Source organism: Myotis nattereri (assembly GCF_964212035.1).
Source record: "Myotis nattereri genome assembly, chromosome: 9".
NCBI lineage: Eukaryota > Metazoa > Chordata > Mammalia > Chiroptera > Vespertilionidae > Myotis > Myotis nattereri.
The window spans coordinates 4,006,911-4,021,187 of record NC_138084.1 but is presented as its reverse complement, the minus strand read 5'-3'; the positions used below and the strand labels follow the sequence as shown (position 1 = coordinate 4,021,187).

The 14,277-nt window shown below is 42.6% G+C and overlaps 1 protein-coding gene across 4 annotated transcripts in view; it reads right to left on the bottom strand.

The window, feature by feature from the left end:
* Positions 1-1,749: 1,749 nt before the first annotated feature.
* Positions 1,750-14,277, bottom strand: part of RTN3 (reticulon 3) — a 43,214-nt gene continuing 30,686 nt past the window's right edge. For 2 of the 4 annotated variants that reach the window (XM_081099180.1, XM_081099179.1), the window contains 6 exons: positions 8,890-9,097; positions 6,564-6,702; positions 6,068-6,137; positions 5,600-5,646; positions 4,733-4,791; positions 1,904-3,830 (listed from right to left, as the gene is read on the bottom strand). In XM_081099180.1, coding sequence (XP_080955306.1) covers positions 3,785-3,830; positions 4,733-4,791; positions 5,600-5,646; positions 6,068-6,137; positions 6,564-6,702; positions 8,890-9,097 — 569 coding nt within the window. In that variant the 3' untranslated portion in view covers positions 1,904-3,784. Of the gene's footprint in view, positions 3,831-4,732; positions 4,792-5,599; positions 5,647-6,067; positions 6,138-6,563; positions 6,703-8,889; positions 9,098-14,277 lie in introns of all 4 variants that reach the window. The other 2 variants (XM_081099181.1, XM_081099182.1) reach the window with 2 other exon arrangements.

The following is a 14,277-nucleotide window of genomic DNA, read 5'->3' as shown; positions in this document are numbered from 1 at the left end:
TTTGGGAATTGGATTTTATACCACGGATTTTATAGCATTTTTATATAATTCAAGATTGTCAGAGTTGGCAAGACCTTGCAGAGTAACTAGTATCCGCCTCCACCCCTTTCACAGATAGGTAAGAGGAAGCCCAGAAACTGAATGATCACAGCCAGCTAGGAACATACAAAAACCAGAATAAAAAACTCCCAATTCAGTTTCTTTGCACTATATGACACTGCCTCCCAATCTCTGGTAAGTCATAAAAATGTTCCCATCTGACCGACCACAGGATGGCCCGCGCTGGTGCTGCAGGCCGTCCGTGCAGTTAGCTGTGACCTGGGGGCGGAAGAAGGCACACGTCCCTGGAATGACTAAGGCAGGCCTTGCCACGCAGGCTCAGCGGGAGGTGTGGGCGGTGTGGGCGGCAGCCCTCTCCTTCCTCCCCTTAGGGCAAGGGCTCCGCCATTGTGTGTGGGTGGTGTAGCCGCGGGGGCATGGCCTCGCAGTTGACTGGAAAGTGAGTTACTAGTGTGTGCACCTCCAGGGTTTTTGAGGCAGTATTACAAGCTTGAGACCAGGGATTATGGATGGCACCAGGCTGTGCACTGCCATTCTTTCATTCTCCTTCACACAAGCTGTTCTCAAATCTAGAATTAGTATTCTACCACTTTTGCTACTCTGCCTGTTCAAAAACAGTAGGCATATTGGGGCAGCCTGTTAGATTCACCCAAGCCCACTGCCGAAGTTCAGGTAAGCCAGGGCAGAGGCGGGTTAGGCATGGTGTTTACTCTTGATGGGAGTGGAAGGCGCCATGGCAGCCCCAAGCACCCCAGGGGTTCTCCAAGTAGCCACCCGACCAGCATTGTATTGGAACTAACAGACACGGAAATGAGGCCCCACCTGACTGCATCAGACACTGGGGGGGGGCCCAGCAATCTGTTCAGATGAGCCCTTCAATGATCACAAACGGAGCCCCCTTCAACGCTGAGCACCAGCGATCTAGGAAGGGCCAGGGGGTGACTTCTGCTTTGGCTGGAGCTAAGGCCTCACTGCCCAGGGCTCAGGGCGTCCTCATCTCTAGGTGTATGCCTCCTTGCCTCGGGGTCTGATGTGAACAGGTGACGTTGCTTCATGAACTTTTTGTTAATGGTATGCTTGCTATTATGGCCAATATGTAAATGTTACTCTGAATACATATTTATGTACCATGTTAGTGACATTATTCAAACATTTGTATGCATATTTGTCAAGTTTGCATCAGTTACTATTTTTTTAAGTTTCAGCCTAAGTTTTGTAAGGTATGTCCAGTAAGTTTTAAAAATCCAGCGTAAGGGGCAGGGCAGCCTTAGTTTTGGAGGAGAGAGAGTCCCAGGCGACAGGTTGTTTCAGCAAAGACCCGACGTATTTAGTTTCCGTTTTCCATGGCGACTGAGTGCATGGGGCCGTGTGTGATATGGAAGCTGCTTCCTGTGTTCTGGGCAGGGACCCTCGGTTGGTGTGAGACTGAACGGGGTGCAGACCCCGCTGGCCCTTCCACTCCTCAGCTTGCTCCTGAGGGTCACCTCTTAGAGGGGCTCCTACTTCCTGTCAGAAACCAAGTGCACGTCCTCGCTGTCCTGTGGAAGTTCCGCAGTCTTGGGCATCAATACTGGTATCAACTGTTAGTTGCTTTTAAAAGCCGCAAAAGCGGAGTGGGGTGGGGGCCAGTGGAAGCCGTTTGGTTCTTTATTCAAACTGTGTATAAAGAATAAAGTTAGCAGAATGACACCAGGCTTTTTCTTTTTAATTTTTATTAATACCACATCAATTTAAAGTTTTACAGGAACCAAGATTCAAGCTCCTTAGTGCTACTATATTTTAATGTTGCACGCACACACACGCACAGTTTCATTAATTTTTCATCTATGGGTTTTTCTTTAAAAAAAAAATTCCTGTGTGGCACAAAGATCTGCCCAAGTATCTAAACACAGCACTAACAGAACAAAAGAGCTAGGGGTGCAGGCTTCCAGTGCAGACAAAGTCCTTGGGAGGGGAAGCCCAAAAAGATCACCAGTGCACTGACTTCCTGGGAGGGCCAAGGACGGGGCTGGAGAATGCATTTTCTATGCCATGACATGAAATCAGTTGAAAATTTCCAAAGGAAAGGGGGCTAAGAAATAGAATGGAGTAAGGCAAGGATGCCTTTTACCCATCTAAATTCCTAAGTAATTTCCCCCCAAAAGCAGAAAGACACTTTCCTTCTGCCACCCTCTACACCGCAGTGCTTTGGGGCCATCAGAGACCAGGAAGTCACCGTGCATACTCCCTCCGGATTAGCATGAGCTCCGCCTGAAGGAACTCACCGGTGCCTTTCACGTTTACTGAGTTTTCCTGCTGGAAGGGGAGGAAGACAGTCTCAAACGGGAATCCAAGGTCCCCCATCGCCCTTCCATGTGAGCTGTTCTGTTGTCTTAATTGTGCACAGAGCCCATCAACACCATCTGACCCTGCGGGCGGCCCTGACCTGGCTCCTGGAACACACTCAGGAGGAGCACTGTGGGCCTGGCACAGGTGCTAGGACATTCTATGCGCCCCAAGAGGAAAGGAACCCTCAAAACATCACAGCCAGCAGCCAGCCTCTGTTCCAACTGCCTATGACCCTACACTCCTCTGTGCTCTCAACTACAGACACCATCCCCTCCCAAGCCAGCGGCCGGGCCCTCAGGGTGAAACGCTGAGCACAGGGTAGAGATGTAGCTGTGAAGGGGGAGGCTGCAGGGAAAAGATACAGAGAAGCCTGTGTTTCTGTGGTTTGCCTCTGGAGAATGTCCCCCTCCACGGACTGAGATAGGATCACAATAACAACCGAGGAGCCCACATGCAGGGATTTCCTCTCACAAGTTTACAGCAGTTTACAGCAGTTACAGACATTTGTTTCAGAATAAGAAAAGTACAACCATATTTATTAAACTTGAGGTGAGGTGGAGAGGGAAGAGGGAGGAAAGCACATTCAGAAATACGCTCCCAAACTAAAGCTTGGAACTAGTGTCCAAGAGACCCACACACCACCTTCCCCCATGGCGGAGCCGCTCCTTCCAGGGTCGGCGGGAGGGAGCGGGGCTCACAGAGCTCCCGTAGGCCCCCCCGCTCCAATCCCACCCGCTGGGCTGTTTCCCTTCTCGGCCATCAGCTGGCATTCTGGTAACCAGGAATTATTACTATCACCTATAAGTTATTCAGAGTTGAAAGTTTTATCTATAAGTGAAGAAGAGGAATATGAAGAGTAGCTGCTCACATTGTGGGGCAGGAAGAGGGGGTCAAGGGCTGCAAAAAACCCCACAAGCTCATGGGAAGGAATCCCACTCTTATCCCCAGATAATTTCTTAAGTTAACCATTATTTCTTAACTTAGAAATAAAGGAAAAATTTTGAGGGGCAGCTATGTAAGAAAATTACATAGCTTTGGAAACTAAATAGAACCCAAGAGGGGTGTTTTATATTCTTCTCCTTTACCCTCCAATTTTTCCCCTTTCAAACTACATCACTATTAAGGCTCCACCATCATTAAGGTATTGATTTTGCCTATTCAATTGATTCTGTCTTTATTCTTTTATGTTTTAAGATATCAGTCCATTTTTTAGTCCAATAATTCTTGTGCTTGATTCTGCAGGTAAAGGAAAGGAGGGGGAAACACCAAATTGAAAAAAAAAAAAGCTTGGAATGCAGGCTCAAGCTGACACTGAGCACTTTCCTTCATAGTACAAGTAACAACAGTATAACTATTAAATGTTTTAGTAACTGTGGCATTTCTGGTTTCCATGTACTTATTCTGCCTTTTTCTTTGCGATTCCAGGTAGTTTTGCTTGGATCCTATTGAGGGGAGGAAAAAAAGGTAAAAGTAGCCATTAGTTCTAGGTTTTATTTTAATAGTGATGCTAGCAGGCAGTCCTAGACTCGCTGGACAGTGTGAAAAACCGCTCCCATTTCCGGAGGCTTCCTCTGGATGAAGAGTCTGGTGTGAGTCAAGGTGAGGGGTCTGCCAAGATCCATTTCCTGCCGCGCTGCCACTAAGCCTGCTGCCTGCTGCCTCTTTCACTGCCAGGACCTCCTGGGTCCTTCACTGGGGGGGAGGGGGTTCAGAAGGACCTGGGCGTAACATCTGCTGACTACACACTGGCAGCCCATTTCTCTGAAAATGCCTGCTCACCCACTGGTGCCATAAAAGAAACCAGGACTCAGAGTCAAGGAGACATAGTAAAACACTATAGGAACTGGCAACAGTTCCCCGTCCCCTATGGGACACCAAAGCTGCCTTTTATTTTGTTTATTAAGTGTCCCCATGACTAAGGCCATTCACACCCCTCAGCTAATGTCAAAACTGTTCCCTACAAGTGTTATATCCCGGAGCAGGGGGCCAAGTCAGCCAATACTACCAATTCAAGACATTAGGTTCAAAGCCAAGTAAGCAAGGATCGCCTTTCAAAATCCTGAGTGAACAGCAACTAGATACATATTTTGTGTTAACTGTCCTTGCCTGGTTTTAGCTCCAATGTACACCTAACAAGACCAGGTTAAGATTTTTTTAAAAAAAGAGCTGAAATAATTTCTTGTAAAATCAAACTATTAACCAAGGTGCCCCCCCCCCCGCCCCCAAGGTGAAAATCACATTTCAGGGTGAAAAATTGGCACCAACATTTTACACCGGGACAAAAAGTCATTGGGGCGGGGGTGGGAGCACGTTGTGAGGAAACGTGGAACCTAAGCATACTTACTTCTCAACAATCGACTTGGTCTGATCACGCACGATGCCAACATAGTGATCAATCTGGGTCTTTAAGGAAGGAAAGTGACTTAGTTGTGGCAACACAGATTAACAGTTTTCCTGAGGGCAATGTTCTTTTCTCTAAGTGTAACTATTTTTAAAAAACACTTGAATATTCTGGAAAATGAAAATAATGCCCAGCTTTTACAAGTGTTTTTAAAACTCCAGATTTCAGACTTTAAATTAAACCATAAACATCCCATATTCAGTTGCAGTAAAAAACACTAATTTCTTCTGCAGAGTCTTACTTGCTAGGTGTTTTCTTTAGAGAAACTGGACTCTAATAGCATTTTCTGAATACTAGATAATGTATCTAATCTATTTCCTGTAATCATAAATATATTTTGGCTCCTGGGTAAGACTAATTCATTTAATACCAAATAGTCTGCTGATGGATGACTTAATCCAAAAATAGTAACCTCATAAATCTAGTATACTCTTTAGGCACCATTCCACAATGCAAACACCTGCTCAGACTGATTGAGTCCCATATTACCCTTAATATTTTCTTTTTAGATATGAGCTTTTATTTCTTTAAATATTTTTCCAACTTATTTTAACAGATAATGCAGCTATGTGATAAAAACACAAAAGGCACACAACTAAGCATAAAAAGTAGTCTTCCTGTCCTCATCTCTCCTAGACAGTTTGTCTACTAGAGGAAACCACTGCTACCAGTTTCTTACAGGCACCTGACTTATAAAGTCGGACTACAGGAATGGAAGAGACTGCTCTGAACTGTCCATACCTAAAAAATGAACTAAAACTAGTCACACATCAACTGGCATGATCTGGCTGGAAGCAGGCCGAAGCTTACCTTGTACTTCTCATAGACAATTGGAACACTGAAAATGAGCAGTTCAGCTGTAAGACAGAATCACGGGACATGGCAAGTGTAAGTGTGAGACAGTCACAAAGTCTCAGGACTCAAGTAACACACAGGTTTTCCTCATGAAATACAGGGAAACACAGATCTCCAATATGAGAAATGTCTAGATCTCTCAATTAAGGACAGTTAGATACAGGTACATTGATTCTTATAAATTTAAGATCCCCATATGTAAATCAAATCTAGATGACTCTCCTTTGCTTCTAGCTGTTCTGATATTTAAAATTAGGACCAAATTAATAAACCTACAGCCACACAATATCTAGGTTCAAGGTCTCCATGGACGTTAAAGGCGGGGCCATTCGGAAGCAATGGAGCCATGCTGGGCGTTCTCTTCGCTGTAAACTCTTACCAATGACTTCAAAGAGCATGGAGACATTTTCCTTGCCATCTTACCAAGAATCAGAAGGGTGATCCCATTGAAAACGGCACCAACATAGGTCATCAGCCACATGAAGACGGCCAGCTGTGAAGGCCAATATCAGGGGGTTAAGCAGGAATAATATGACACAAGCTTCAGGTTAGCCAATGCCATTTTCCTCTAGCTAGTTAAGTCTACATAAATTTAGTGATGTATGCCATACATCATTTCAAAATAAAGGTTACCCCATTTGCACTGTACGTTTGAGGGTGGATAAGAGAATTCTGTAGTTCTCTTAGGCCCAAAGACTGTAATTGCATTTCTGTCGATTACATTATCCTGTTAGTTCTCCAGGTTTATGAGATACCTTCTCCACCGACTCCTGTCTTCATTTTTACAGGTTGATGGAAACAAGCATACAATTGTTTTTATCTGTGGAAACCCTACTTACTGTTTTTCCTCTGAAGTCTAACCTAATCTCTGGTTTTCCTTTTCCTCACCACCTAAAGCTTAAAGAGTAGCAGAACGAACCTTCAAGGAGTCAACTAGATCTTCCACCAGAAAGAGACGGATAACGAGCTTCAGGGCCCGGTTGACGTGCGCCATGGCAGCGTTCACATAGTTATGGAAAGCTTCTGAGGACAGAGTGATGTCTACATCCAGGTAGGATCTTCCAGAAGAAGAAACAACAGTCAGACATTTGACACGGAAGGAGAAGACCTCTTTCTGTGAGCATAGCCGTTCTTGAGAGTGTGAAATTCCCCCACGGACGCACCTTAGAAATCTCTAGGGGCATGTTTTGCTGTCACGGATGGGGTGGGGGCACCACTGTCATTTAATGGCAGAGGCAAAGATGACAGATGTCTGCGAAGTGTAAAATGGTCCACAAGGTGTTTTTCCTCACAGTTTTAACATATCTTGAATTTTCTAAAATTTGTATTTTGTTTACTGAACTTCACTAAGTTTTCCCCCCCACCATTTTGGAAAATCACATCTGTATTGTAGATTATACATGTAGGTGCCAAGTACCTGATGTTTTACTATTATTATTGTTTTTTGGTGTACTCATTTCCAAGCAATTATATATTGACTGGAACACATTATTTTACTATACATACTATTTTGTCATTTCTTTATATTACAATTAAGATCTATTATAAAAATTTTGTTTATAAATATGTTATTTATAAATTTCATTTCAAAATGATAAAGGAGGCATTATAAAATATTTATTAAAAAAATATAAAGGAGGGGAGCTATTGAGTTTGACTGGGTTGAAAATTACAGAAAAAGAAACACCTGGTTCTGTTCCCAGAGGCACTACAGACTGGAGATGTAAACATCTGCTGGTAACTTGTCATTCACTGAGGACTCTGAGTGCCTACTGAGAGCCACTCTGAGGGGCTGGGTCGTCAGGAACGATAAGGCTGCTTTTGTCTTAGAGAGCCTACAGTCTTGTGGGAAAACAGAGAAACAGGCATGTTTTTCTTTCCTATTTATTAAAAAAACATTTACCACCAAATACGAAAATTATAAAAATTAATGCAACTTGGCAAAACACATTTTACAAATCCACAACAGTGTCATGCAAGAGACATGACATCTGAGCTTATGGAAAAATAGTAAAATGTATTCACTCCTTCATTGAACTACTATTGATTTGTTAAAGCTAATTTGCAATAACTTTTCAAATGTCACCTATAGTTTAAATTATTCCTTCTATTTTCACCAAGAGAAAACACAAGGGCCACAGCCGACACCTATCCTGTCACAGTTCTGAGAGGTCACAACGGGGTTTCTTTCTCTATGAGAAAAGGGTTTTTAAAACATTGTCATTTGCTAATGTTAACACTTTTTATGGTCTAAGATTTTCAAGAGGAAACGTGAGGAATACAGGTGTTACAGTTATAGCCCAGTCAAAAAAGCTAGCAACTGGATTTCAGAAATGCATGACCTACATTCATCAAAACTTGCCCCTGGTATTAAGAAAACTAAAGGAAAGATAAAGAGGGGGCTGCGTGCCCTGAGACCCCAGCCAGGGCCCACCTGCCTGGTACAGACCCTCACACTACAGACAACCCCATGGTGCTGAACCCTGGCAGCTAGCCTGAGGGGCGGCAGATCTTACCTGTACGGTTTTATTGTACCGAGACACTCCCTTGCATCACACACCTTTAAATGGAGTCAGGTTTTTAATTATATGTATAAAGAATAAATATATATAACAAAGGGAAGAAGGAAATCAGTATAAAACCAAGGGCAACACACCAAAGTCTGATCATCACCAAGAGCGCAGCCTCAACACCCAGCTTTCAAAGTCGTTTTAAGATTTGACATGTGGCCCTAACCGGTTTGGCTCAGTGGATAGAGCGTCGGCCTGCGGACTGAAAGGTCCCAGGTTCGATTCCGGCCAAGGGCATGTACCTTGGTTGCGGGCACATTCCCAGTGGGAGGTATGCAGGGGGCAGCTGATCAATGTTTCTCTCTCATCGATGTTTCTAACTCTCTATCCCTCTCTGTGAAACGTCAATAAAATATATTTAAAAAAAAAAAGATTTGACATGTGGGGCTTACACATGTGCTTGGGCGCAGTCTAACTGAGTGCTGTCCTCAGCGCTACCCTTCCCTGCTCAGGAATTCAGACAGTCCTCTTTGGTCTTAAAGTGTGAGACTCTAGCTGGTCAAGAAGTCCTTGGCCATTTCTTAAAGTAGTCCCATGGTGTCTAATTGATGTTTCATGTCACTGATTGGGCCCTATAATTCTTAATTTTTCATCAGGTCTGATTTTTACACCTGCCCAGCCTCAGTGAACCCTTTTACTAAACTGTAAAGTATTCCTTGTGATCCTTCAACTCACTTGAATGGATGTCCTTCTTCTGACTTCTGCACAGCTTGGATGACAGACCTGTAGACCCTGAAGCTGATGGTGACAGAGAGAAGAGCCAGGATGAGGTAAGAAACCACACTGATGACACTGAAAGCTGCCAGGGAAAGCAGCACGATCAGCGTGGTGCCGAAGACAAACCCAGTCTTCTTCACATCTCGCCAGAAGATCAGATCGTGCACTGCGAAAGAAAAGGACGTAAGTTACACGGACAGCCCGAGCCACTGGCCGGGATGGCCCTCTGGCTGTGTCCTGCCGCCTGAGAAGCCGGGACTAGCATTCAATTACAGGTGCCCCCTCCTGCAGAGACTCTGATAGGTGAAAATCACATATGTCAGGGGTGATGATTCACGCTACAAAAGGTTCTTCTAGTTTCTGGACAGGTTTATAAAAATGTAGGAACTTATTTTTTAGAGGTGGCTCTTCAAGTACAATGGGGTAAATTATCATTTACTTCAAATGTTTCAGCAGAAAGGATGGTAGAGCAAGTGTGGTAAAATCTTGATAACTGTTGATTAAATTAAACATACGTTGCCTACAGTTTAATTGGATCAACAAGCTATAAAACCAAAGCTAAAATGAAATTTATAAATTGGGCTGGGGGCAGAGAGAGTGGTGAATAAAAATATATCAAGCTCTTAGTGTTAGTTAAAATTAAACACCAGTCTCTGTTCATCTGAAGAGTACTCAGGAAGGATTATGGGTATGGGACCATATAATTATCTAAAAAACAATACTTTTGAGAGTAAGTGGGGCTACTAATAGTAATTGTTAGGAAATGGGTATAATAAACCAAGGCTGTCCCAAGCAAGTGGGTCTTTTTTTTTTTTTTTATAATATATTTTATTTACTTTTTTTACAGAGAGGAAGGGAGAGAGATAGAGAGTTAGAAACATCGATGAGAGAGAAACATCGATCAGCTGCCTCCTGCACACCCTCCATTGGGGATGTGCCCGCAACCCAGGTACATGCCCTTGACCGGAATTGAACCTGGGACCCCTCAGTCCGCAGGCCGACGCTCTATCCACTGAGCCAAACCGGTCTCGGCAGCAAGTGGGTCTTATGGTCGGGGACATCCGCACTGAAGAGACCTCAAAAACCCTGGGTGTAAACTGCTGGCAATCCCCGCCAATCTAGCAATGGTACTACACTGGAATGTCAATCTGCGAAGGCTGACCTCAACATCAGTAACTCTATTTCAACTTTCCTCTGTGCTATTCTTCGCTTACACAAAAAAGAGTAAGGGCTCTGGAGCTGGAGAAGCATGAGCATGAGTCCTGGTAATTTGCAGTCATATCAGCCTAATTAACCTTTCTAAACCTTGTTTTCTCATCTATAAAGTGAAGAAAGTGACACCTATGTCCACGCTGTTTTAAGGAATATATGTGGCTAAGGCGTGTAGAAAGTGTAGCATTGCAAATGACACACAGTACCCACTCAAATGTGAACTATAAGCAAAATAAGGAATTCTGTGATTGGGGGTAAAGTGAACTTGAACCTGATTCCAGCTGACCCACTAGCACTTAGTTCTTCCCCACGGTCACCTTCAATACTCTTCTCTGAAGCCTAACCTTAGCTAGAGCCAAGGGAACCTAACTTGAAACTGATAAACTTATTGTCTAGAAGAAATAATCACTGGTTCCAAGATTCCGGTTAAGGGATGTGACTACTAGGAGAAAGTAGGGATTAGGATCGCTGAGGGGAGGTCGAGAGTCCCAGACAGCGATGTTGCAAAGGAGAGAGAGAAATGGGAGGCAACTAGGCTCACTGGACTGAGCAGGAAAGCTGAACAGAATGCTAACCTACTTATGAGAGCAATTCCCATAACCAGAGTCCAAGTATATGTATGTCACTTTTCATATATCTATCTACAGGAAGAGTTTCAACACAGAACGCTTAGCGATGGAACAAACTGATACCATGTGCCTCCTGATGTAATGTACTGGGAAGGACACATCACTTGTATGGTATTCTTGCCAAAAACATACAAACTGAATCTAATGAGAAAACACTAGACAAACACAGACTGAGAAATAGTCTACAAAACAGCTAGCCTGTATTCTTCAAAAATATCAATGGTGTGAAAGACAGGAGACTTGACAACACATAAATGCGAAGTGAGATCACAGATTGGACACTGAATACCAGGGTAAAATAGCTATAAAGAACATCATGGGGACAATTGACAAAATTTGGATGTAAACTATATAACTGATAAAAGTACTGTGTCAGTGTTAAATTTCCTACATTTGATAAAAATTTAGTGTACGATGAAACAAAAAAATTTATCATTCAAAAGAAACACACTCCAAAGTATTCAGGCCAGTTGTTCCCAACCTTTTTTTGGCCACGCCCCACCTAAGCATCGCTAAAATCCTGATGCCCCCCTGTGACATATAACTCCTGCTCTGACCGGTTTGGCTCAGTGGATAGAGCGTCGGCCTGCGGACTGAAGGGTCCCAGGTTCGATTCTGGTCAAGGGCATGTACCTTGGTTGTGGGCACATCCCCAGTCGGGGGTGTGCAGGAGGCAGCTGATCGATGTTTCTCTCTCATCAATGTTTCTGACTCTCTATCCCTCTCCCTTCCTCTCTGTAAAAAATCAATAAAATATATTAAAAAAAAAAAAAGAGTGAACTCCTATTCATGGAGGAAGAATAAAAGGCCATTAACTTGGGCTAAACAAGCTTCCCAAGAACATGGCATCCATGAAAGAGAAAAATAAAAGAACAAAAGGACAGTTGAAGTACTGAGGAAGAAATCACTAAGAAATTGTTTAAAAAATAATAATATAAAAAATAGCAAATAAAGTTTCAAAACATATGAGAACCGAAATGCATAAATGTCACAATATGTATTTATATACTGTATATGAGGCCCTAGAACCATAAGAAATGCAAAAAACTCACTATTAATAACTAAATCTCAAATTGCTCCCCTTAGAAGTCAAATTGCCCCGTGGGGCGTGTGCTCCATGCTGGGAACCACTGATTTACGAATAAAGGGCCAGGATGTTTGCAACTAGCTCTTAAATGGTCAGGGAAAACCCTGAATCTATAAAGAGGGAGGGAGGGAGGGATAAAGCAAAAGTGACTACGTTAACACTGGTGAACTAGACCAAGGGTTATATGGGAGTTTTTTTGTACTATGCATTTTAGTCTGTAAATTTGAAATATTTGAAAGAATAAGAAAAAGAAACTCTTAGAGAATAAGGCTGGGCCCCAGAGAGTAAAAGACCATGCTGTATCAGAGAAGAGAAAAGCGACAGTCTCTAAAGGCAAATAAATAAAAGTATTTTGTGCAAATCAGAAAAACCACCCTATCCTCATGACTTCAAGCGACAGTCTCTAAAGGCAAATAAATAAAAGTATTTTGTGCAAATCAGAAAAACCACCCTATCCTCATGACTTCACTGCCATCTGCTGGAAAACTGTCATAAGGAATACGCAAACCTACAATGGTTAACACATGTGAATGGTGCCCCCTAGAGGTGTGCAGTACACAACTTGGATGACATGTATATAGCGAGGGAAGGGGAGAGTGGCATGAGAGGATGCTGGAGCTGAGGGAGGGGCTAGATCATGGAGCACTTTCATAGAGCAAGGAAAAGACCTTGGATTTTACCTCAGATGAAATGCTACGTCACCACAGACTGTCAAGCAGGGCGATAACATGATATATTTTAACAAGAGAAACCCTTTTACTGCTGCAAAGAGAAAATGGATTGTGATGGGGCAGGTGTGAAAACAGAAAGGTTCCCTAGGAGGCTAATGTGAAGGTTCAAGTGAGAGATGATGGCCATTTAGATAAGGATGGAGATGAGTGGACAGATTTGAGCTATAATTTTGAGGTAGAACAGGCAGAACTTGATGGACTGGATGCAGAAGGTGATGAAATATGAATGACACCTAGGTTTGGGGCCTGAGAAATGGATGGGTGTAGTGTCATTTATGGAGAAGAGGAAGAGTAGAGTACAGAGTATGTTAATTTTGGGATGGATGCCTAGAGGTATCCATTATTAAAGAGGCGGTTAGGTCCACCAGTGTGGAGTACACAAGGCAAGTCTGAACTAGAGATACGAAATGGATGAGGTTACCGAGTATTGATAGGGAAGAAGGGCCAACTCTGAGGCCCATTCATAGACCTGAAGATTGGAAGAGGGACTTCTTTCTGAATGCTTCTATTTTCTCAATAAGAAAGAGCTGAGATCACTAGCTGGGTGGGGTCAGGGGAGCAAAGTAGGTTTACAGAGAGAGGAAAAGATATAAAATGGTTATTTCAAAAGAGCTAGAAAGTGTCCTAAAGCTCTTAGAAAACACAGTATATCTTCGTGACCTTAGGCAATGGCTTCTCAGATATGACACCAAAAGCACAAATGACCAAAAACAAAACAAAACAAAACAAAACAAAACAAAACAAAAGATAAACTGAACTATATCAAAATTAAAAACCTCTGTGCTGTAAATGGTACCAAGAAAGTGACAAGATACTCATAAAATAACAGTATATTTGCAAATTATATATCTGGTAAAGTATTTGTATCTAGATATATAAAGAATTATATATAACTAATTAGTCTAATTGAAAATGACCAAAGGATCTGAAGAGTTATTTCTCCAAAGATGTACAAATGGCCAATAAGTACATTAAAGATGCTCAACATCATCAGTCATTAGGGAAATGCAAATCAATACCACACTGAGCCCACTTGGACGGCTATAATAAAGAATTACAGTAACAAATACTGGTAAGAATGTGGTGAAACTGGAGCCTACCTTCCTACTGGGAATGAAAAATGGTGCAGCCACTTTGGATAACAACTTGACAGCTCCTCAGAGAGTTACACACAGTTATTATATGACCCAGCAATCCCACTCTCAGGCAAATGCCCAAGAGAAATGAAAACATATGACACAAAAAATTGCACACATCAATGTTTATAGAAACATTATCATAATAGCCCCAAAGTGGAAACAATCCGAACACCAACAACTGATGAATGCACAAATAAAGGGTAGCATATCCATACAATGGGATTTTTATTTTGCAATAAAGAGGAATGAAGTTCTGATGCTACAGAGCTTGAAGACATTAGGCTAAAAAAGCCAATTACAGAAGCCACATGTTATATGATTTTATTTATATAAAAAATCAGGAATAAGCATATAGGAGGCAGCCAATCAATGATTCTCTCTCATCACTGATGTTTCTGTCTCTCTCTCCCTCTCCCTTTCTCTCTGAAATCAATACAAATATATTTTTTTAAAAAGAAAAGAAATGGATAAACTGGGCTCTGGCCAGTGTGGCCAGTGTAGCACTGTCCTATACACTGTGGGGTGGCAGGTTTGATTCCCAGTTAGGG